General features: G+C 30.0%; 1 protein-coding gene across 1 annotated transcript in view; it reads left to right on the top strand.

Moving 5' to 3' along the window:
• LOC107456001 (leukocyte tyrosine kinase receptor) overlaps window positions 1-27,013 on the top strand; it is a 219,144-nt gene that overhangs the window by 101,498 nt on the left and 90,633 nt on the right. The window contains exons 10-14 of the mRNA XM_071178398.1: window positions 2,752-2,793; window positions 4,244-4,403; window positions 10,697-10,844; window positions 12,377-12,496; window positions 18,002-18,167. Coding sequence (XP_071034499.1) covers window positions 2,752-2,793; window positions 4,244-4,403; window positions 10,697-10,844; window positions 12,377-12,496; window positions 18,002-18,167 — 636 coding nt within the window. The remainder of the gene's footprint in view (window positions 1-2,751; window positions 2,794-4,243; window positions 4,404-10,696; window positions 10,845-12,376; window positions 12,497-18,001; window positions 18,168-27,013) is intronic.

The following is a 27,013-nucleotide window of genomic DNA, read 5'->3' as shown; positions in this document are numbered from 1 at the left end:
TTGTTGTATCCTTTCTGGCAATTTTCCCTCGTCACGTCGAAACCTGTATGGTTTTTTAACGATATTTAACCTACCTTATTTTATCTTCCGTCTGAGCTTGCCGATTGAATTCTTTCAATGATTACAAAACAATCTGTAAAGAAGCAAAAAATAAATCCATAAATTAGAGATAATTCTGAATCACACAGAAATTGAACCATAAAGTAAATATTTTCCTTGTAAAATTATCACACACATCTTTAAGAATAATATGAGAATTACGTTAAACTATCAGATGGCGCTGATATTACACCGAAGAACCATTGCATTATGACCACCCTGCTAATAACATGTAGGACCACCTTTAGCCCTCAAATCTGCTAGCACCTGCCGTGACATTGATTCCACAAGGTGCTGATAGGTAGTCTGAGGTATCTGGTACCAAGAGGTCTCCAACTGGTCCTGCAATTCCCTCACATTGCGAGGGGGTAGCGTGGCAGCACGAGTTTGGTTTTCCAAGTAGGACCACAAATGCTCTATTGGATTAAGGTCAGGTGAATTTCAGGGCCAAGACATGACTTGAAAGTCACTGGAATGTTCCTCGAACCAATCCATGACGATTCGACCCTTATGACATGGTGCATTATCCTGTTGGTAAACACCATCCCCCGTAGGAAAAACTGTTGCCATGAATGGGTGAACCTGGCCTGCAACTATGTTCAAGTAGCTTACAGACGTCAGGGATTGTTCTATGAGGATTATGGGTCCTAATGTGCCCCATGAAAACATTGTTCCTGGGCGAGAAACCATGAAAACCTGGGCGAGCCCATTGTTATAGATGGAGGGTGGTCATAATGTAATGGCTCTTCTGTGTATATCACAATGTCGAGAGGGTGAGGGAGATTTCTATAAAAAATGGTAGCAAAGAACAAAATTTTTTACAAGTGTTCTATACGCCACTCACTGCCATAATCAAATAGTTATGATACAGAGGACGTATACGTCCTCTGTGTCATAACTATAACTGTTTCATAACTATATTTGATTATGGATAATAATCTAAGGATGATAATCTACTCTGGATCATTTTTCACAAGGTAGAACTATCAGCAGCCTGGAATGTGGGCTTACATAAACAGAAGTATCCGAGAAACTTGGAACTGCTCGAACTGTCACTTCTATGCTTTAGAAACGATTCCAAGATGACGGGAATATCAGTAAACGTTACAATACCAGTTGCTTCCGAGTTACAACGCCGTTTGAAGATACTTGGCAGTAACTGCCAAAAGAAGCAGACTAAGCACAGTATCCGAACTGTCTCGTTAGCTTTTTGCAGCCACGGGTGCTTCAGTTTCAAGGCACAACGTGCGCAGACGTTAGGGAAACATTGGTCTACATACTCATAAGCCTGTCAGATGTGCTCACGACAACTCACTATCGTAAGTGATTAGCCTGGATTAAAGAACAGGAAACGTGTACAACGTCACAATGGGCTTGTGTGATGTTTTCCGACGAGTCTAGTTTCAGTCTGATTCACGTCGGACTTTCATATGGAAAACTCCAGGTACCCGTTACAAACAAGATTCATTCAAATTTATCGGGCTTCATTTTTCAACAACGTGTGTGTTTGTTTAAGGGTGCCATGGACGCAGAATTTGTATTTATGGATGGCAACACTCATTAATCGTAAACGAAAATCTTCTATCGGAAGATATCATCCATATGGAATGGCCAGCATTCTCACCTGATTTGAATCCGATAGGGGATATCTAGAACATGATTGATCAGTTTAATAATTTCATATTCAGAATGAATAGGTGTTGTATGGACTTACTTTTCATCGCATGGGTAACATACATTGTATTAACCATCATACTAACCGCCTACTATTAAGTTTTTGTAAAGAGGGTATCTTAAAAATTACTCCAGGGAGCAAAAATATTAGTTTTTATGAATACATCGACACCTTCCTTTTTTGTTCTTCATCTTTTGTTTAATAAATGAGCTTCATGAATAAGTCAAGTTTGTTTTGTTTCTGAACATTTATTAACCGTGGCTGTCTTTTTCCAGTATTTATGAACAGGAATTTAAAAGGCAAAAATGAAGCCAAAAAAACGAAGATTTTTTTTGTAAAATATTAAATTTATTTCAGCTACACTATAAATAATTTTGATGCATAGTTGCCACCACTTTTGGTATTGAGGTAAACTAAATACATTTTAAAGCACAAAACTGCAATTATTAGGCAAAAAGTATGTAAAATTTACGAAATAACAATTGTTTGAAAGAATTAGCACGAATATTTTACCAAAACTCCGTTTTTTAATTATATCAAATTTACATACTTAAGCATCATAATTGACATTTTAATTATTTAAAATTAGCTGTTTAATTACAAAAAATTTACAAAAAATGTATTGTTTCTAAGAATTAATGCGAATATTTTACTAAAAATTTGCTTTCTTTTTAACGGAAACGCTTTTGCATTGAAGCCATTAAATTGATTCTAATGTGCCTTTATTATTAGCCATTAAAATTTGTGTTGTTAATAAACAAACAAAAAAAATGAATTAATTAATAAATTAAACTATAACAATGTAAAAATAAATTAAGAATGTGACTATATGCACTGTAAAAAAAATTTAGTCTACTTTAACGCCAAAAGTAGTGGCAACTATGCACCAGAATTTCTTACAGTGTAGTTAAAGACAAAAAATAAAATAATAAATAAAGAATTGATTCGACTACATACATTTTTTGTTTTAATTCCAGCTACGATGGAAAGTTCTACAAAAGAAGCTTTCTACGTCAGAAGTGAGTGTTTTTCCTGTTTACGGCAATCTTTTAAAAAAAAGTTATTATCACTTGCAAACTCCTACTTTATAAATCCTTTGAGACGAGTAGAGAATCTTCTTTGGTTTATATATATTTGTTTGCTATACTTTTTGATAAAACAAAAGTATTTCCACCACTGATTTCTTCTTTATTTTTTGTAGTAAAAGTTGCGAGACTCGGAAATATTTGAAAAAAAGTTTATCCTGAAGCTTTAATCCTACTAAAAAGAAAGAAACAAATGAAATATTACTGCTAAAACCACGTCTCTTAAAATTGACGGAAATGATTGAGCATATGGGAATCTTTATTGGCACTATTTGTTCTCTCAAACTTATTGTGCTAATAAAAAGTCTTCGCTTGTAAAAAGTGCTAGTAAAAGTATTAGAATTTTATTAATCGTATTTTTTATATTAATTTGAATGGAATATTTGAAATGTGTTACATTGTTAATATTGTTAAAACGTAAACACATTGTTAATACGAAAATGTGCTTGGCTGTTAATGTGTTACATTGTTATCAGGCAGCTAAAAGAATATTTAATAAAACCATGGCCATGTTTTGAAAAATGCTAAAGATTTAGAACATGTTAGCGGTAGCTATAAAAACAACTTGTTTTATGAATGAAAACGATTTAGAAAGGGAGAGTTTCGTTACGTGGAGACAGAGGAGCAAACTCCAACTTTTAAAATGTAAATGATTCTTCGATTTTTGACTTACATTCAACGATTTATTTCATGATTTCTACGCATTATTTCCACCTAATATTCCTATTAAATAATTATGTATGAAAAGCAGTTAAATAACATAAGAGATAAAAATCTTACCAAAAAACTAAATTCGATCGTGATTACCGAGAACTTAAGAAGCATTCTTACTGTATTTGTCTTGACCGTTTTACCTACATTTCCCCAATCAGATTCTCATTTTTCCAAATGCATACTCAAAAAGAATTTTCAATAAGATTATTAAGTTACAATAAAAAAGACAGTTCACCAAAGCGCTAGAAAATATATTAAAATTTATTCTTAAAACATTTTACTACACACAGAATCATTTGCTTACAAAAAAAATTAAATTAAATTAAAACTAAAAGGAGGAAACTTTTGAGTATCGTCATTTTCCTGTCTAAGAATAAACTGATTAAACTTTTTAACTCTTTTTAAGTACGGCAATTGTTGTAACTATATCAATGATTTGGAGCTCTCTCCCTTAACTTCATGTTAGGGAACTCGTTTAATATATTTCCCTTATTAAGGAATTTAGATAATGTGATCTGCATGCATATAAATATAAATTACGAAATTAATTCGGCACAATATACTTCGATATATAGATAAATAAAATTTTCACTTGAACTATGTTTCTAAGAATTTTTATCCCTTATGTGAACATCATTTAATGAGCGTTACATAACACTTCAATTCTTAGAATATATGTTGAACACTTGTGGAGCACAGGGACGATTAGGACCAAATGAAACACTCTGCTTGAACGCCTATCACAGATCAACGACAAAAGTAACAGTGATGTCAGAAACAACGCTGGACGGTATTCAGAAATGGATTGTGCCTGAAAGTGGAATATATACGTAAGCAAACTTTAGAATTTATTTTTGTTTAGTTTTTTTCGTATTATTTTAATAAGTTGAAGGAACTATAACTTTGAAAGGTATAATTAAGCCTTATATAAAGTATCAAATGATATTTTTTTTTAAAAAATCACGTTTTTGAAGAGATCCAAAAAGGAGAAATTAATTATATTTTTTTGTCACTCCTCAAACAAACGACTTCTCAGAATGAAATATATGCGTAAACAATCTTTAGAATATATTTTCGTTCAGTTTCATTAAAGCTCTTTTAATAAGCCTGAAAACTATATTTTTGAAAGGCACTATTGAGCCTAATATAAATTAGGAAATAAAAAATAATTACGTTTTTTAATTGAATAAAGAAGAGAAAATAATTACTTTTTTGTCACTCTTCAAACGAAAATTTCCTGATAATAGAATATATACATAAGCAATCTTTAGAATTCGTTATTCTCTAGTTTCATTTGTATTTTTTAATGAGTTTACGAAACAATCACTTTGAGCGACATAATTAAGCCTTATATAAATCATCAAATGAAATTAAAAATAAATAAAAAAAATAAAATAGCGTTTTAGAAGTAGACCAAGTAGGAAAAAATAATTTTATATTTGTTATTACTCAAACGAAAATCTCCTGATATTGGAATATATACGGAAACATTCTTTAGAAATTATTTTTGCTTAGTATCATGCTAGTTCTTTTAATGAGTTTAAAAAGCTGCAACTTTGAGATGCGTAACTAAACATTATATAAATTATTAAATGAAACTAAAAGTGAAGAAATATTTTAAAAATTATCGATTATTATAAAATATTATTTTATTATTAAATATTATTTTATTATTAAATATAATTTTATTATTAAATATTATTTTATTATTAAATATTTTTTTATTATTAAATATTATTTTATTATTAAATATTATTGTATTACTAAATATTATTTTATTATTAAATATTATTTTATTGCTAAATATTATTTTATTATTAAATATTATTTTATTATTAAATATTATTTAATTTTATCAAATACAATTAAAAGTAAATAAATAAAATCATGTTTCTGAAGTGAGCCAAAAACAAATAATTATATTTTTATCACTCCCTAAACAAAACAACTCTTGAGAATGGAATATAGACGTAAGCAATCTTTATAACATACTTTTGTTTAGTTTTATTCGGATTATTTTAAGGAGTTTAAAAAAACATTCAATTTGAGAGGCATAAATAAGTCTTAAATAAATTATCAAATATAATTAAAAGCAAATAAATAAAATTACGTTTTTGAAGTGGACTAAAATGAAGAAAATAATTACATTTTAGTCAGTCCTCAAATAAAAACTTCTGAGATAGGATTATATACGTAAGCAATCTTTAGAAATTATTTCTGATTAGTATCATTCGAATTCTTTGCATGACTTAAAAAAAAACGATTAACTTGAGAGGGATATTTAATTCTTATAAAAATTACCTACTAAAATTAGAAGAAAATAAATAAACGAAATTACGTTTGTGAGGTGGGCCAAAAGGAAAAAAAAAATTACATTTTTGTCGTTCCTCAACCGAAAAATTCTTGAGATAGGATAATGATTATGTACGTATTCAATCTTCAGAAACTATTTTTGATTACTATCAGTCAAATTCTTTTATAATGAGTTTAAGAAACTAGAACTTTGATATCCATAATTATGCCTTAAATAAATCATCAAATAAAATTGAAATTAAATAAATCATCAAATAAAATTTTTTATTAATTGTTTTTTATTTTCTTATAAAATTATTAACCGTAAGGTTATTTTTAAATTTTCAAACAAAATTATTAATAATGTTTGCGTCAATTCGTCGTAGTGACAATTCGTAGTGCATAATTTGTCGTGGGACAATCTACCGTGAGCACAATTTATCGAAGCAGCAATTTTTCGTGGGCCCAATTCATTGCAACAATAATTCATCGTAAGCACAATTGTGTCCACGATGAATTATCGTTGGACGAATTGTTGGATAGCTTGGGACGAATTGTACTTAAAACGAATTGTTCCCACAACCGATTGGAACTGAAGAGTCGTCGCGACGAATTGTGTCTACGACGAACTGTCACCAGATGAATTGTGCGCAACGAGTTGTCCCGCGACGAATTGACACGACACGGTTGATAATCATCATGCAAAATATTCAACATACAAAATCATTCATCATTATCATTCAAATACCATTGTGAATTTTTAACGAAATAATCAACATTTAAAATCATTTATAATTATCATATAAACAATATATAAAGTTTTAGTTAGTTTTAATGAAGTCGATAATAAAATTACCGAATTAAAACCAATACTTAAAAATATTTAATCCATATTTAAAAAAGAATAGTGATTGCTTAAAAGCTGATTAACTGTAAAGTTATTTTTTACTTTGATAGAATTCAAATATTTTTATATAAAATGTATGTTTTTAATCTTCTAGTTAAAGGAAAAGGAAAATACATTTTTATCTTCTTTTTTTTGTTGCTCTATTGTAAATATTTAAAAAAAGCAATATTTTATTCATGGTTGCATGCGCTTATCTTTAAACAAATATAAACAAAACCGTGTGTATATATTTATGAAAAGAAACAGTTTTTATGTCGAAACGTATCTCAGAGGATTTGCTTTTACGGAAAGTTTCGAGGAAAATTACCAATGGCTAGTTTTTATTCTTATAATCCTAAATAAATTAATTATGATTTAATTTATTTTAAAAGAAAAAATTAAATAGACCTTTCCGCAACCTTTGTCTAATTCGTTATAATTAACGATAGATTTTTTTGTTTTTGAACTGAAAATTAATAATAAATAATGGACAATGATAATTACTGTTGTATTATTTATTTAAGCTAGAGAATGACTTTGTTATTTTATTATTTTTCTTTTTCGTTTAAAATTTTTCTGCTTGATTATTTTTTTTTTGATGAATTTTCATGAGACATTAAATAGCATAAAAAATGCAAAGTTTTAATGCAATATTGAGTAAATAAATACAATATTTATTTGAATTATAAAAATGTTAAAAGCATAGTCTATATAAATGAAACCAAGAAAATTATGACACTAAAAACTTTGATAATGAAACTAAATTTCCATAATAATAAGACTGAACTTAAGTTAACTAAATACTGATGACAATAAAACAGTTATTTTCTAAACTAAATACTCCAAACAAAGAAAATGTAACTTCAATTAAGATAAATAACTACAAAAACTAAATTTTTTATTTAAAAACTCGATAATCAAAGCAAAAATTTTCATTCGCAAAACTAAATAACCATAACAATGACATCCTTATTTAAAAAACTAAATAACCATAACAATGAAATTTTGATTTAGAAAGCTTAATAAAGATAGATATAACATTTTAATTAGCAAAACCAAAAAATCATAACAATGAAGCAATTAATACTTAAACCAATTAAACAATTGCAGGTCAAAAAACAATACAACTTGAACTTGTCTAATTGAATGCATATAACAATTAAATTATCGTTTGTTAAACTAAAAAATAAATGTAATTAGTTCTACTTTAAGAAACTACGTATCAATTAACAATGCTTTATTCTAGTCAAAATGCTTAACGTTAATTAAATTTTAATTTGCTGAACTAAATAATCGCAACAATGAAACAATTAATACTTAAAACAATGAAACTATTGCAGCTCAAAAAACAATATAACTTTAACTTGTTAAATTGAATACATATTACAATAAAACTATCGTTTGATTAACTAAAAAATAAACTTAAATAGTTCTACTTTTAAAAAAAATTACATATTAATTACCATTGCTTTACATTAGTCAAAGTGCTTAACGTTAGTCAAATTTTTATTTGCTAAACTAAATTACCACATCAATGAAGAAATTAAAACTCAAAACAATGAAACTATTGCAGCTCAAAAAACTATACAACTTTAGCTTATTTAATTGAATACATATAACAATAAAACTATCGTTCGGTTAACGGAAAAATAAATGTGACTTGTTCTACTTTAAAGAAACTACGCATTAATTACCATTGCTTTACAAAATAATAAAGCTATCAGAATATAAAAGCACGAATTGCCCAGTGGTTTTTATTGAATTTAATATTGCAAGAAATAAAAAAAACTATATCATTCTTAACGAATTATTATAAAAAATATGGCGGAAATAATAATTTATGAAGTATTTCTCTCCTTAAATTTCGAAATTTTTTGTAACACGTTTTATTATGCTAATTTAAGTTTTTGTTACATACATCTTAAGGAGAAAGTCTAATTCCTAATTATTTCTTCCTTCTTATAACCAACCACCTCTTCCCAACTACAGTTACATACCCTCGAGACATTCGAAAGAGGTGGTTTCTGTGAATTTTAATTAGCTTATAGCTTCAAAGTTTCGTGGGTGAGGCGCTTTTAAATTCGAAGGGAAAATGCTATATACTATGATAACAGATGAGTTATTAAGGTCATTAAAATGCGAGGAAGTGTACTTTCACTTCCTCCTTTTCACATTTATTTCCCATTTAAAATTTTTCTCTTTTCTCTGCGTCTCTTCACAGCTTTCTCCTTTGGGTTATGTAGTCGAAATCACAATTCGACAGGGGAAAATGTATTTGAAAAGGATGGTAATGAGATAACTGCATAATGTACATACAATTGCTGTTAATAGTTTATATTTTAGTTACATGATAGCTATTAATAATTTAGTTAATTAATTTTTTTTCTGTTGCGCTATTTGATTAGGATTGATAACGGATAGGATTGAAAATGAGAAACTAAATTAATTAGCATAGTTCCAATAAATGTAATTCCGAGTTTCTAGCATTAATGGTTGAAAAGAAATTGTAAATTTTCTAAATTACCCTTACAAACATTTATGGCGTTTTTGAGGTTTATTTGAGTTCGTTTTGAAATGTCAAGGTTGATTTAAGGTTTATTTAAAGTTGACTTTAAAAATAACCTTAAAAGATCTACCTCTAAAGGTGAATAATCAAGGTGTATGAAGTTGTTTTATTCACTCTTGAGGTAGTTGGAAATCTAGTTTATAAAAACCAGCTTAGAGAGATTATTTCTGAGGTGGACAGGCTACCTTTTCTACATTTCAAGAGAATAAGTATTTTTGAGGAGTGAAAACTTTTCCTCAATCTCAACTAAGAGTATTGCCGAGTTATATATGAGGATAATTTTATGAGGTGTAAATGAGTGTGAAATTGAGGTTTATTAATGAGGCTATTTTTGGTTCAAAACATTACCTCATTTTCTTCCATACGTGTATTTTCTTACCTCTGTCTACCTCTAAACACCTTATTTTTATGTAAGGGTACAGCACTATCTACACATTGCAACTTTAGTATGGTTTAACCTCTTCAAATCTGTGACCATCATATGTGATCGCATAATCATCCTTTCATGGCCCACGATATCATAGATAAAACAAGGCTTCCTGACTCTTGCGGCTCATGTGATCTCAATGCTGGTTGATCACACAGATGAGATCTCAATACGGTACTCTAGTATACTATAGTACTATGTATTCTTTAGTACGTACATACTTGCGGTGTATGCGGGCCTGGGAAAGCATTTCTTTCTTAATCTGCCGGTCGTGAAGGTGTTCACCCTTACAAAAAAGTAAGGTGTTATTGAGGTTGTTTTGATGCGTTAAAGTTGATTTCAGATTTATTTGAAGTTGACTTAAAAATCAACCTCCCAATGTTTATCATCAAGGCGTATGAAATTTTTTTATTCACATATGAGGTTGTTTTGAGGTTGATAGAAATCTTCCTTAGAGCAACCAGCTTAGAGAGGTTGTTTTCGCTGACAGTGATGGAAAGGTTTTTATTTTTTCGATTGTTCTACTCTTCCCACCAGTAAGTACAGTATATGAGGTGTGGATAATTTCACTCGATTTCCACTGAAAGTATTATTGAGGTACATATGAAATTGATTTTATGAATTACAAATGAGGTTGAAATTGTGGTTTATTGATGAGGTTAATTTATCAACCAAACAGAACCTCATTTTCTATCTACCTCAGTTGTATTCTTTTACATCCGAAAACAGCAAAAACACCTTATTTTCTTCTAAGGAAAATTATTTACTTTCTTTCAAAATTATTTTTTAGTAATTCATGTAAAATATTAGTTAGTGTAATAATGTATGTTTGTTGATTATTAGCATCCACCTCGTATTTTTATAAACCGCTTCTGCGTTAAAATTTACTCATCTTATTATTACTTAATACAAAATTTCAGTAAGATTATATTTATTTTTATAAAATTTTTAGGCTGTTTGTCAGAGGGGCAGGTGGAGGTCAAGGCATTGCCAACTCAGGTAAGAGCCTAGGCGCTTCGTTAAGAGCTGGATTTGATTGGGAGAAAGGAGATCTCATCTACTTTCTTGTAGGCCAAAAAGGAATCGATGCTTGTGGAAATGTAAGTGTAGTTTAGATTCTTCACAAACACATATGACGATGTAACTTGTGTATCGCCTAATTAGTTATTACAGGGGATAGAGTGTTCGCCTTCCAATAAGGGGAGCCGGGTTCGAATCCCAGTGATGGCTGGTCGAAGCGAATTCCGCATCCGGCTTACACCGACCACAGTGCTGACGGAAAATATCATCAGTGGTAGACAGATCATGGGTTATAGTTTCCTTGCAGTCAGACTAACCGTAGGAGGTTCTTGTGGTCTTCCTTTCCATGTAACATTTGCACCAGCACTTGTGCTTGATAGAGATAAAAACCACGAAACCCTCCCACAGTTAGCCTGATGACAAGGAGACTCTAACCCGTGATCTGTCAACCTCTGAGGATATTTTACGTCAGCACTGTGATCGGTGCGAGTCGGGTGCAAAATTCGAATCAACCAGCCATTGCAGGGATTCGAACCTAGTTCACCTCATTGGGAGGAGAGTGTTCTATTTCATAAGTATAGACCAAAAATATCCAGTATTGCTTACTTGACCCTTTTTCTCTCCCTTTCTTCGTTGCACACTCGTATACGATATTAAACACCACGTCTATGATGTGTAATAAACGGAACTATACTGGAACTATAATAGTAAAAGATATAATGATAGCTATACAGTGGGAGTGATATTTGGAGTTATAGTTGCAGCTAAAGTGGAAGTTATAGTGGGAGCAATAGTAGGATTACAGTGTTAACTATAGTGGGGCTATAGAGTGATTAATAGCCTGAGCTATAGTGGTAACTATAGTGGAAGTTATAGAAGAAGCTATATAGGAAATAAAAGAAGCTGAAATGGAAATTATGTGAAGGATTATATAACATTCTTAAAATTTGTAAAACGAGCTATATTGCTCTTTAAAATAGATGGACACCTATATCCCTTTTTTATAGATATATATTTTGGCATTTTAATTGCAGGCAAAAGTATTTTTTAGTATTTTTCAATTATATAAGACCGTCGAATAGTTACTGAAAATTCTGTTTAATTGTCGGTATTGTATTTGTATTAAAATATGAAATCCAAGTAGAGTAGTTTGAATTTTTTTTCGTTCATATTCAAAATTTTATCAATAATTGATTTTGAAAATTAAAAAAATTTGAATGATAAATATCTGCTTCTCTTAGATATTAAAAACTGCAAATAAGAACAAATTTGTGAAGTTATTGTTGAGAAGTGAGCCGTGTTAGGAAGAGTTTACTTTTAACGCAGAAAAATACACCCGTGTTCCAGGCTGTATTTCGCAACCATAAATTATTAGAGTGAGAAATACAATATTTTTTGCTTATTTTGAACTAAATTAATATAAAATATGAAAAAAAATTGAAAAATATGTCTAATTAAAGTTTTTTCATCTTTCTCAAGAGCATAAACAATTTAATAATAACCGCAAAAGTTTGTTATCAGTTGTAAAATATACCCCGTGTTTCTATGCATCCTTTTTTTCATTTGTAATTTGTGTTTACCAATACTTATTAGCAAATATTTTTATTTTCAGGTTCGAGGAGGTTGTGACACAAGGTTAATGAGGAGAAGTATTTCTAAACTGAGGGACATGAACAATAAGAGAAGAGAGGGAGGTGGGGGTGGTGGAGGTGGCGCCACTTACATTTTTAAGGTTAGTTATTTTAATAGAACTTTAACTACTTTTGGTTTTGGCTTCTATTATATCGTCTGAAGATGCCATACCACCTACTGTAGTTTTAATGTGATGGCATCTTCCAAAGTAAAATGGCAACAAAATTTGTGATTTCCTGCCATTTGAAAAGCAATTTTTAATTTATTTAGTTTATAGAAGTTGTGTTATTCTGTGAAACCATAAACAAATTAAAGCGTCTTAGAAACAAAATTCAGTGATTCAGCCTGGCACTGAACTTTATAGTTGGTACATATAGATCATCGGTACATATAGTTGTTACATCGTTGTTACATCGGTGCATATAGTTGTTACATCGGTACATATAGTTGTTATCATCGACAATCATCGATTATTAACGGAAATTATTATCTCAAAATTTCTGGTGAAACCGATTTCTTCTCAGTGTAATTCTAAAGGTCATCAAGCATATTTTATTAAATTTTAAAACTGTTCGAATCATGTGAAAGAATAGTATGGGGGCTCATTTGGCAAGCCCAAATTCAATTCTGGTTAATTTAATTTCTGACGATATTTAAACTTCTTTTGCTCTGAGTTTTTTTATAATCAATTGTGTTAATTGTCACATAGTAATAAGTTAAGCTTCTTATAAAATTCGTATTCTGTATTGGGCCGATATTGGCTGAATAATAGTTATAAAATACCGGGTGAATCTGGCATTTCCACATAGGGTCAAAAATGCGAGTTCTCAATCATTTGATTTTGATTAAAATGCCGCCTCACCCGTGTGTTTTTTAAATTGCTGATCTGCTTTAAAACTGTTTGCTCAGTATGATGGAATGGTACAGGGGTTAGTGCATTCTAAGATTAAGTAAGCTTTTTGAATCCGAATTTTGGTGATGATAGAAAACTCTTTCGTTTATACTTATTATATTTTAAGTTAAATTTACTAAATAATTAGGTTAATTGACCTATAGCATTTATGCTAATACTTAATACATCCAAACTTTCAATTTCCTCAATTTAACAAAATATTTCCTCGGAGATTTTGAACGAAACAGTTTCGTCAAAAAATAAAGAAAATTCCGTCTGTTTATTTTTTCACAGCATAGATTACACTAGGGAACACATCTTGCAAAAACTTGATATTGTTTTATTCGGAAGTGGGGATTTGAAATCTGAAACTAATTTTGCTCTTAAAGCTGAGATTAGAATGACATTTTAAAATGACATTTTCAGTCTATTTTTTGTCTAAATGTACAAATTTAAAAGCGTTGTATAGAACAAGAGATTGCGTAAATGTCATGATAAATTTCTAGGGGAGTTAGGGCACATCATGTGGATAAAAATTGCATAGGAACCCATGTGCCGTGAAATGTCATCGTAGGCGGCTAGGGATCTTTCTTATTATGACCTGTTCAAAAAAGCATACGAAAAACAGTTTAGAATAGAGAAACGTCCCTAGTTAGTGAAATACGATGACATTTTCAAGCATATCTAATATATATAATTCTCTTACTTGGCTCCCTAATTTTGGCTGTATTTCTTTTCCGCCGGTGGCAACGTTTGATTTGTTTTGTTTACGNACAAACGTGGGGCGCATGAAATACATAACAGTAATGTTATATTAGTGTGTGTATGTGTGCTCTTGAGAATATGTGTATGTATATTTGTAATTGTATCTGAATGTGGATGTAGAGAGCATCAGCTGCGGCAATCTCATACTATTAAGCTAGGCAGAAGTGAGTAGTCTTTGTCTATAGCTCTCTATTTTAGTATTTTGTCGAAAGCGCTTTTTTTCACGAATTTATATATTACGAATTTATTTGACGATTTTTGATTTATATCACGAATTATACTATAGCACATTTCTAATAGGTTTAACGAATTACATGTCATATATTTACAAATATATTTTAATGAATAATTATAATAATAATTAAAAAAAAAGTTGTTTTATGGATTTGAAAGATTGTTTTGAATTCTTAGAATTTTGTATTTGCAATGCACCTAAGTTAGTAGCGAGCGAAGCGAGCTTGGTTTGCGAAACGAACCATATTAGATTGCGCAGCAATTTTCGGGGGTTGGCGAGCGTCAGCGAGCAGGGGGCTTAGAATTTCTTACAGAATCACTCAGACGAAGTGATTGTGTTTTATTTAAATANTATATATATATATATAATAACGTTTTTAAACTTGTACATTTTGACAGAAAAAACGAGTAAAAATGTCATTAAGAAGAAAAGAAACTGGAACTTGAAGAGAGAAAACGTTCGCAAATTTGAAATTAACGATACAAAAGTTTTTAAGATCTGTAAAAGAAACTCAAGCAACAGAATGCAAAAAAAAAATTTCTCAGTGTAATTCATATTTGTTTTATTAATGAAAAAAACTAAAACCAATGCTAGCTAATTCTGTTTTTATTTAGGTAAACCTATCATTCTCCAATATAAAACACATACGTTTTTCATAAAGGAGAAAGAATTACACGCACATTTTATAAATGAAAGACAAATTGACGTTAGATTGAATTCCATAAAGTGAATGAAATCTAATGAAGCTAAGCATCGTCCCTGAAATTGCGTACAGTTGTAATTTACATCTTTCAAGCAACAAATTAAGAGTATGAAGTAATACGAAGAAATAACAGTCAAAGAGAACGAAAGGAAACAGTTGTAAAAGTGCCAAATGAAATATATGAAACGAAATCGTTTCCTATTGTCGCGCTAATAGCTTATTCGGTTATTAAATCTTGTAGGTCTGGTAAATAAACCTAATTGCATATTTCGCTCCGGAGTTATTATAATGAGTATTGATTTCTCATTTAGACTTTAATAAAGTCACTTGTATTTACAATTTAATTTAATTATTTAACAAATGGTAATAACGTTCTTTTCTCCGATAGTTGGCTTAGCCATTTTGGCATCTTTTTAAGTATTTTTTTTTCACGTAATAAATTTGTTAATTGTATGGAAGATTGATTGTAAAAGTGTAAGTTTTTTATGATGCGTCTTTTTCCGGTACTTAATTCTATTTTAATCTTTTCCTTGGCAACCGGGATTATAAATGCAAACTCAGATTAGAGAAACTTAAGTCGAAGGCAATTTTGTGGGGAGTCTAATTTTGGAAAAAACTTTCTTTGGTTCTTATTTCGGTTTGTGTTCTAGGTTCTTTGGCTTGTGTTGTGTTAAGAGAAGTCTTTGATTTTATAAAAATTATTTAGACAAATATTTATAATTATGTGAACAAAAATTATTATTTGTACGGATACTATTACATTCATACAAACTGCAACTTATTACAAAATTAATTTATTAAATTTAACATTTTTGATTGCTTGTTTGATTTAAACCATTGAAAAATCGTCGTTAATTAATGAATTACATTGGAGAACAAAATTTTCATTGCATTAATACAAATGCTTATCTAATTCGGGTATGAGAATTTCCAATCTGAAATTAGTTTTGCTACAGAAGCAACAGATTTTCTGTTAAATTACATGTTTAGTCTTTTTTTTTTCTGTCGGGAAGTACAAGTTTAAAAAAGTTCTATTTCACCGGGGATTGTCTAAATCTTACGAATAACTTCAAGGAGAGTTAGAATACATCATCAGGATCCAAATTGCGCATGAATTCATACCCAAAAATGTCGTCATACGCCACTAGAGACACTTCTCTATTGTGAACTGTCCCTTCGTTTGCTTCTGAACAGGTCAAAATAGTAAGTGCCCATAGCCTCATACGAGGACATTTCAGGACAGGAGTTCTTATGTAATTTTAATCCCGATAACGTGCCCTTACTACCCTAGAAGTTTATTGCAGAATTTATGCGACTCTCTGTTGTATACAACGCTCTTAAACTTGTACATTTTGTCAAAAAATTTGACTAAAAATGTCCTTTTGAAACAAAACTGTAGCATGGAAGTAGATGCTGATTGCAGATTTGAAATCGGTGACGTCAAAATATCCAAGATCTGTTGCAAAATCTCACGCAAGAGAAAACAAAACAAAGAGAGTTTTGTTTTCCTGTGTTATCAAATTATATTTTGAGCGAAAGCGAAATGATTTAGCTAAGATGATTTTGACGGAACGATTTTTTTTTGGAAAAGTGAAAAGTAAATTGGAAAAATAACGCAAAAGTATGTAATTTATCAATTGCAATAGTTCCATATAGTTCGTGAGTACTAATTTAAAACAAAATCCCGCATTTAGAGGTTTATGANCGCGAACGCCACTTTTTGTGCGTAAAACCGGTCTGTCAAAAGCGTGTTGCTTTTCTGAACCCCCCCCGGGGAAAGTTAAATGTCCTTATCCCCTATATTAGTCCCTGTGAATTATTAAGCGATTATGCTATTATGATTAAGCGATTATGCTTATTTTGTAGCTATATATAAATGTTGAAATTTTTTTCATCAACTTTTATGTTTTAATATAAAACTTTTTAGTACTTATGAAATACTTTAAAATATCCACGGATTTTAAAAAAGAAGTAATAATATTAATGCTTTTGGGATTCGGTGGAAAGTTTAATAGATTATGAGGAGTCATAGCTGGGCTTTACAAAAATCCAGAGTCGGAGTTGAATGTGGAATCAATGTAATAAAAAATAGAGTGACGTGGAGTTTGAGTCCATGGCTCTGTTTGCAATACTAAAATAAAATAATTTGTGTTTGTTGTAGTGTTTTAACATTTAATAACGAATGCACGAAAATTTATGCCGAATAAATTTGAAAGGTGTCAGTTTTAATACCTTCATATGTTTATAGAAAGAAATAATTCAAACAAAGCATCTTACACTCTTTGAAAGTTTAAATTCAGATTTCAGAGGAAATTCGAAATTAATATTCAGTATTACAGCATGGCCCTATATCTCACCGTAATATTGACCCATAGTATTCTAACTGGACCAAGTATTATAATACCGGGAACTAGTGTACCCTACCAAAGGAAATAATTATAGGCTTAATGGAGGGCTCACAATGAGGCACTATAGGTTGCTATGTATGTATATATATAATAGTGAGTTGAATAGTGTAAAAAAGGGAAAATTTGAAGTCAATATTCTGTGCTACAATATAGCTCTATATCTCCCCCTATTATTGTCCCATAATATTTAAACTGGACTACGTATTATATTACCGGGCACTTGTGTACCCTATCGGAGGAAATAATTGTAGGCCTAATAGGGGTCATACAATGTGGCTATTAGTTTTATCTAAGTTTATTTTAGTTTATTAAAATGTAATTAACTATTAGTCTATTATTTAATTTATTATGTTATTTAATTTATTATAACTCTAGAAACGAAATACTTAATTTTAAGAAGAATTTGAGTAGCAACAATGTTTACCTTAGGAATATATGAAGTGAAAAAAAGTAGTACATGCAAGTATTAATTAATTTTTTTAAACATCGTCTAAAGTAACATCTCTCTAACTAGATTAAGTAATATTTTTAAGTGTAGTTATATGGTAACTTATAAATTATGTTTTCCTCCATACAATGTTGCAATCATGTAATGTTTTCAGATTGACGATATGACAAATCAGAGAATTCCATTGGCCATTGCTGCAGGGGGTGGAGGCTTGTCTTCTAAATTACCAATGGATGATAATACTGCAAATATCTCACCACATGGTCTGATGCCCAATAGTTCTATTTTACCCATCAACGGCTATACTGGATCAGGAGCGGGTAAATTCATCATTTTTATTTTGAAATTTGCTACATTTTTACAAGTGTTATTCGATTATACGTAACTGGACCACAGCCTTAAGACTGTCTTTTAAAAGGCCCCGTCGTCATTTGAAATTATACTTTTTGCGATTATGCTTTGTTTTTAATAACTGCTGTGAGTTTGCAACTGTTACTCATGTCCATTAGGTAAATTTTAGTCTATCTAAAGAGCGCAAAACGTTAATATGGGGAAAAGCCACAGTTTTGAGAAAATGAAAAACGTTTGTGGTATATTTTTTTCAAATATTTTTTATAAACTTACCCTAATATTACCCCAATTAGGATCTAAGCCAATGCACAAGATCTAATTTATAGAGAAACTTTAGCCTACTTTTCATTAGGATGTAAGCTTTGAGTACATAAGCAATACATGCGATTATCCAATTTTCTGAAAAATTTCAGCCATGGTTCGAGTAGAACTTTTAAAATGAAAATTAAAGCTTATATCCTAATTTTTTGCAAGGTAAAGAGAACAATTCTTACGAAATATTACTTTAATTCCAGCATTTAAACTCAGCGAAATCTTCTTTTTATGAAACAAAATGTTTAGCTTAATCTTTTTTACTGTAAAAAGAGTTCTGTTTTTAAAAAAGAAATGAAGTAAGCCTTAATAAAACAAATTCTTTGAAATAAAATTTAAAGTAACTTTCATCTTAGAACAAGAAAACATTCTCTAAATTCCACTTAAATAAATGTGCATTTAAATTTTTGCGTTGCGATTACTTTAAAAGTGTAAAGAAAACTACTTTACAAACTAGTTCCACTAGAAGTGTGAAAGAAAAAAAAAATCTGCGCATATCTAAATGAACAGAACGAAAGCGTTTTTTAAAATACAAGAATTTTAACTGCTCCGCTGACTGTAACTTGAAATGAACTGAAACAGAATCAAAAATTTGTTTCCAAATGTAAATGTGTTCATTTCATCGTAAGTGGAGATGCTTTTGTTATAATTTTAGAACGAAAATACAAAAAACGAAATGTTTTATAAAAGCCTGTTGGGTTTTTCGTTCGAAACTGATTTTAAAAAAGAGTTAACATATTTTAACTGTATTGGATACTTCAATTTTGGTTGCGTAAAAGTTTTTGTTTTTTCTATTTTCAAAATTTATTTATGATTTTTTTCCTCTAAAAGCTTTATTTTGTCGAAGCAGTTTTTGACTATTACAAGAAAAATTTTATTTTATATTAACTAATTAGAATAATAATTGTTGATTGCAAATTTTGGAAACACCTGGCATTATTTTTGTTTTATTTGAACAGTTTTCAACTATTACAAAAACGATTTCATTTTATATGGACTAATTAGAATAATAATTGCAGATTACAATCGGCGTTATTTTTGTTTTATTTGAACAGTTTACAAGAACAATTTCATTTTATATTAACTAATTAGAATAATGATTGGTGAATTCAAATTTTGAAAACACTTGGCATTATTTTGTGTTTAATTTGATTATTTAGTATTTAATAACTTAAGTACATAAACTATTTACTTTTTAAAAGAGCGACAAATCAAGTAAATTTAACTGAAAAATAAAATAAAATGTTTAAAAACCATTTTTTCTAGTACAATAAAATGGAGAAAATAACTCAATTTTCGCTTAACCACAAAACGGGGTGTATAATAATATATATCATGATAAAAGTGGTCCCATTATAGATATTACTTTATTTATGTAGATCATATATCATATATATGTGGTGCAATATAGGTATCATATACTTCAATTATTTCATAAATTTATAATTATTTCTAATCATTCCAAATTCTGTTCTAATTAAATTAAATTAGCTATTGAATTTTCATCCCATCTCATAAAAAACAAATAATAAATACTTATATTCTTTTAACAATAAATATAACATTAACTTTTTATTCAATACAATTTTATAATTAATTGTAATTCAATGTCACGACAAAACGAACATCAAAATCTATTTTTAATCTTACATTTTTTTCGCTGTTATATATTTTTCAACCACAAAAATATTATGCTTGCAGGGTTATAATAAATCCAAATTATCTTTTTGTGATTAATTTGTAAGCCAGATAATTTAAAATTTAATGTTAGGAATGCGGTGTTGGCTTAACTTTTGGCAGTATAAATTCTCGATAATTCGCCAATAATGGATCGCTTTTCACGCTTCTAAATGTTGGTTTGGAATCACACATGAACTTGGATTTTAAAAATGTTGGCGAAGGGATTTGGGGTTTCTGAATTTCTCATGATCCTTCAGTCCGACAGTTAAGAATGTTACAAAATTAATAAGAATGAATGTTTGGAACTGTCTTCCTCTCTCTAAGAAGAACTGCCTGATGATTTACTAGCATAATATTTTTTAAGTTTGTAGCTGTGGCCATATTTATGATCTTTTAAAATAATTTCTTTATATTTTGATCATCTCTCATCTGCATAATGCCAAAGCAATGCATGGGATTACGTTATCTGACACAATAGAATGGCTCCTTCATATTTGGTTTGACAAAAATCAAATATTTTGCTCTTCTTTAGTTCAGAAAATGTTATTTTATTTTATTATTTTCTTTTTTTTAGTTTGTGGAAAGTATGGAATTTCGATAGGAAATAAAAATAGCTAAATAATTTGCTTGGGACATATTAAAAAAAACAATCGTAACTACTTTTGGTCACAAAACGGTAGAAGCTTTTATACTCGAAAAAAAAACAGAAGTGTTATTTGGACATATTTGTTACTTAGCAAGTTTGACGTAATGCCGATTAGCAATAAATTCCTTTTGGCGATAATTAATGTGATAAATTCTGCTAGTAGCGATCAGGAAATTAAGGAAACTAGTATCGTCTTGCAGAACAAAGCTGTAGTTCATATTTGAGAGCCATAGCTCATCTTAAAGCTCTCGGAATAAATAATTGATTATAAGTTGATTTGGTGACGAAAGAACGATAAAATTTTCTTGTATCGCTCAGGAAAAGATGGAAGCATACATTTTCATAAAGGCACAGAGCTCAAAAAAGATTTAAGTGCCTTAGCTAATTGAAAAGTAATCGAAATTTCTGTTTCAAGATTCCATAGTTACAAACTCAAAAGTGGGGTAATAAAACTGTTAAATGAGTGAGCAAGAGCAACATTTGCCGAAAATGTTGAAATAGAAGTACTGCGTTTTTTTTATTTTCATAAACCAAGGCTGAACTTGATTGTAACAGCTTGTATACAGGCTTGCTCATTATCTAAATTTAAACAGGCGACTGATCCAGTGGCCGCTACTAACCTAAGAAATCAACCTAATTGTTTGCGTCACACAACATATAAAATATTGACATTTCAGAGATGTTTTCTTGTTGCCTTGGCAACAAAAGAATAAAGGAAATCATATTTAATAATTTAACTTAATTGGTACAATAATGTTGTGAACACTTATTTTTATTATACGAATCAGTGGGGAAAAAAAGGTCTGTTATTTATTTTGGAAGTACGATATACTGGATAATATCAAAATTATAAATTAAACATCAGTAGGCTTGGAATGATAAACAGGATTTTGATGATATAAAACAGCAGTTCCCAAATGGTATTCCGTGGAGTCCTAGCATTCCGTGGGATGATGTGGAGTTAAAAGAGTTCGGTTTTTAACAGTTTTTTCAACATAATTAAACCTTAAATTATATTTAAATTCAATCAATTTATTATTTACTTAATATTTTGGTTGCCTTTAAAAAATTATTTGAAGTAAAAAGAAAATGCAAAAGAAAAGAGTTTTTTTTTTCAGAAACAACAATGTATTGAATAAATTATGAAAAGGACTTCCATTTATAAAAAAAAATGCATAAGCAATTCCTGTCGCGCTTTTATTATCAAAATAAGATAACTAAATATAATAGTAACAAAATGTATTAATAACGAATTATTATGTTTCCCTATAACAACTATGTTTAACGTTTATAGCAGTTTTTCTTTTTTCTTTCTTTTTTTCAACAAAAATCTAAATTCGGCTTTTTATATTAATTTTCTGGTCATGTTTATACGCCAAAAACAAATTCATAAATAGACTATATTCAGCTCCAGAACTGCGAGTTCAAATGTCGGACATAACAACCAATTCAAGATCATTAATGATGAGACGATGAAAAAACTATATTCCTCTTATTTTTATTTTTTCACGTTTTTCAAACATTTTATGTATAATAGAACTGCCGACAAGATTCTGAGTTTACGACTATTAATGTTCAACTCCGTAGGCTTGTAGTTTTAAATCTAACCCAGAAGACAGGCGAACTCCTAGATCAAGATTTGGAACAAACTAGCTTTTGTGGAGAGGAAAACCACGAAAACTTAGGCCGACGGCATTGGATTCTGACCCATGATCCGTTTTTCACTGAAGACTTTAGGTTTAGCACAGTAGTCACTGCAGGCCGGGAGCAGAGTTCGTATCAACCAGCCACCGTTGGGATTCGAACCTAGTGCACCTCATTGGGAAGCTATCGCCCTTTCGCATGAATAAGTTTTTTATGCTTTATTTATAAAGTTGGGGTTCCACAGGAAGAAGGTATTTTGTGACTTTGGAATTACACGATGTATCAATTGCTTTTAAATAAAACAATATTTCTTTCAAACTATCCGCATTACTTTAGATATTTTTATTAATTCTTTTACTACAATATAAAAAAGAAATAAAGCTGCATAGGTAAATAAAGACATATCTTACTAATTTGAGTATGCTTTAGGTTTTAAATTTTTCCTTGGATTTTTGAAGTTAAATTGAAAGAGACTTATCCCTAAGTTTTGTACGATTTCCTTGCTATTTATAGATAATACAACAAAAGTACCTTGAGTTTGTGAAAAAGCACTTTTAAAGATAAATCAATTTTCAAAATTTATAGCCGTAAGTGGATTGTGATTAAATCAATTCTATTGAAAAAGTAGTATAATACTTTGAAAATAAATAAATAAAGGAGAAATTGAAAATTTTTTAGTTCTTCGGAAACACAAAGATTATATACCTTAACTATTCTCTCGTTTTAGAAAATAGCTTTTTAGGAAAAAAGTATTAAGAATCAAAAAGGTTTATTTTTAGAAGAGTAAGTCATTAAAAATTCACAAAGAAAGATTAAAATTTTCGAAAATTGGATTTTTTTTTTTAACACCTACGCAAATTTCTCCGTAATGGGAACTCATCCAAAAGAAAAGAGCTGTTCTTGTATGTCATTATTAAAATTAAGGATTTGTTCTTTCTAAGAAAACTTTAATTTCAAGAAAAGTTCTTAAAAAAATGTCAAGCTATGAATAAAATATTACTGCTTTAATTGAAAAGTGTAATGTTTTGCGAACGAAATAGGAGACCAAGTAAACATAATTTTGGAAATTAGTTTGGAGCACTTTATTTATTTATTTTTATATCGATTAATGTATTTTTGGCCTGTAAGTACGTTTTTCAATTATCGTTTCTATTGAATTGATTATTTGGGCATTTTTAATTTAAAGAAATATTAACTCGAAATTTAAAAATATAAAAAAGAAATTATTCATTTGGTAGGAAATAAAAAATTAATTAATTAATAATTTTAATAAAGGACTCGAGCTAAAAATTCCAATTTTTCTTTGCTCCAAAAAGAATTATGCAGCTAATAACTTCTGTTAATAAAAAATGTCCTTTCATTACATCAGGGACAGATATAGGCATTTTGAGATTTTTCGTTTTTATAATAAATTTGCAATTTGATAAGTGAAATTTCAACATATTTTCTCATCTTTATAATGATTTTTTTTAAAATTTTTCTCATAAAGCATGATTTCAGAGAACGTAGCGAATATGCGAAAGTTTTTTAAGTTATATTTTACCTGAGTAAATTGAGTAATAAGAATTTAACATTTTGTTTAAATGTAAATAAAACTGATAATAACTGAAGTCGAAAGTTTCTTAAAAAATTTAACAAAAATAGTAGCTCACGATAATCTTAACTGCATTTAAAAAACATTTTAGTGTTATTGATAATAAAATCATAACAAATACAATATTAATAATAATGAATAATATTATTTATGAAGTTGTCTGATAAAGGTAGTGCTTTGCCCATAACTACGATGAATCTACATTTAGGTACAATATTTAAATAAATGCGGGTGACTTAATGAACTTAATAAAACAATTGCAATGCTTTATAACTAACTTACTTATACAGAACTACAGCCCGCTGTGAGTATTGATATGCCGAACAATACCGTTCCAGACTTTCCAATTTTTGGCTTTAACTTACAGTTTTTCACATTCAATCTTTGGTGGTATCGTCCAACTATCTCTTTTTGGGGCTTCCTCTTGGTCACGAGCTCAAAGATTTTCCAATGCAAATGTTTTCTTAGATTTTTATTAACATTTAAATTTTCAGTGCGTCCCGACTAAATCAAATGAAATCTTGAATCGTAAAGTACGCATTTTTTAGATCATTATAAAGAATGTAATTTTAAATGACGAAATACAAAATTTGAACGAAATCGGCCAAATCGTTCCTGAGATATTGAATTTAAAAAAGGCCGTATTTTAAAAATTGAATTCCTCAGGAACTATTCAACCGATTTCGCTCTAAATTTATATTTTTTCACGTAAAATTACGTCCTTCAAATGATGTAAAAAATGTATGCCTTACAATTTTTTTGGATATATAAATTTTATAATTATGTATAAAAAATTTCAATTCGCTTAAAAAAATCTCGAGTAATGGAGAGATACGCAAAAAATAAAATTAACATTAAGGGGCTCGAACTTTGGACCGCTCTCCTCACCAAACTGTTGGGACCGTATTTCCCAGATAGCGACTACCCTCAATAATTTTGGGGTTAAAAATAAGAATTCCTCGAGAAAAAAAGGCATGTTTATTCAGAGAAAATACATTTTTTTGTCTGATTTCGTAACTTAATTAGCATTTTGAGGTCACTTTTGAGGCCCTTGAATCATTGAGTTCTAGAACGTGAAAATCCGATTATTAGATCAAAGGTTATTCAGGGTGGTCCGTTTTTTATTTCGCACACTGTACATGCACTTTTTTGAAGCTTACTTGAAAAAAAAAATAGGCACTTTTATGACATTTTTCTTGAAAATAATAAGATCGTTAGGGGGTTAAGTACATATTTAAAATTGGACTTTTTGTACATAGATTTATCCTTGTAACTTCTGAAACGTAGTTTGATAGTCTAAGAATAGGTGTCGTTAGATTCAGCGTCGGAAAATATGTAGGAAAAACAATGCCTCATTTGTAGTATGTAAGCTTCTCCCACCTCTATTTCTTTTTTCTATTTTAAAGNTTTGAGGCCCTTGAATCATTCAGTTCTAGAACGTGAAAATTCGATTATTAGATCAAAGGTTATTCAGGGTGGTCTGTTTTTATTTTGCACACTGTACATACACTTTTTATATAGCTTTCTTGAGTAAAAAAATATGCACTTTAATGACACTTTTCTTGAAATTAATAAGATCGTTAGGGGGTTAAGTACATATTTAAAATTGGACTTTTTGTACATAGATTTATCCTTGTAACTTCTGAAACGTAGTTTGATAGTCTAAGAATAGGTGTCGTTAGATTCAGCGTCGGAAAATATGTAGGAAAAACAAGGCCTCATTTGTCTAAATAGTAGTATGTAAGTTTCTCCCACCCCTATTTCTTTCTCTATTTTAAAGAAAAACTTTGCAAACTGTGGTATACCGATATCTTTTGAACAAATTTGAAGCTGCTGGCTGTAACTATGCTTAATATAGAGACAATGATTAAGACCCTTTTCGATCTTATAAATTATTCTTGTTAATTTAAGTTAAAGTGGCACTAGTTAGGGATGGTAGATGTAATAATATTACAGGTATAAAAATAAGGCTGTGTTAGATTGGGATTAGGAGCTGGCAAAAATTCGAATGTAATTACGGCAATGGATAGAGTGCTATGCTTCCAGTTTTCACCATTTACAGTGCTAACGTAAACTATATCATCATCTCATCTCTGTTTGATCTGCCGTAAAAAATTTTAATTATCATCATAATAGACACAACAGCCCAAGATGGGCCATTGCCTTATCCAGAACATTTCCCTACGTAGTTCTCTTTGTCGCCAGATCTTGAAAGTACAATACACGAATGACTTGAAAATTTGCCTTAATGGATCCAAAGATTTGGACGCTCTTCTGCTCGGCTACCAATTGGTTAATATTCGAAAATTTTACGTTTTGGGCTAGCAGTATCTAAATGGAGCACCCCGGTGGTTCAGTCGATTAAGATGTCAGAGCTGGGGTTCGTGAGTTCGAGCCTGTCAGCCAACAAACAACCTGCGTGTATCCGCATTAAGTTGCAAGCTAAATTTATTGCCGCTGAATGTCCTCTCATTGTTTGTAACGTAGAAGTTTGGTGAGAGAGGTAACATCTCAGGCGTTGTCGAAGTTATCTGATCAGAGTCAAAACCATATGGCATTCTCATAATGCCCGTGAACAGAGATAGAGCGGCCCTGACAACTAGGCTCAATACTTGACAGTGCTTGGGCTATGCCACCTGAGGCCCAATCGGTTAAGGCTTAGCTCACTCCACTGGTGGAGAAATGAAGGTCGTGAGTTCGATCCTGACAGCCGATTAAACAACTGCCGTGGATATAAAGCAAGGTGCACACTGAATCTATCGTGGTTAAAAGTCTTCTGGTTTGTTGTGGAGTAGAAGTTAGGAGAGAGGGATACCAGTTCAGGTACAGTCAACGTCGTCTGAAATAAGTATTACTTTGTAAACTTCTCATAACTATGTAAACTTTTGTATTTATAGAAGATTTTTATGGTCATATTTTTCGTGAATTTCCTATTCCTG

This window comes from Parasteatoda tepidariorum, chromosome 3 (genome assembly GCF_043381705.1).
Source record: "Parasteatoda tepidariorum isolate YZ-2023 chromosome 3, CAS_Ptep_4.0, whole genome shotgun sequence".
Classification (NCBI taxonomy): Eukaryota; Metazoa; Arthropoda; class Arachnida; order Araneae; family Theridiidae; genus Parasteatoda; species Parasteatoda tepidariorum.
Note: the sequence above shows the minus strand (reverse complement) of the source record. Positions and strands in the feature narration are given on the sequence as shown.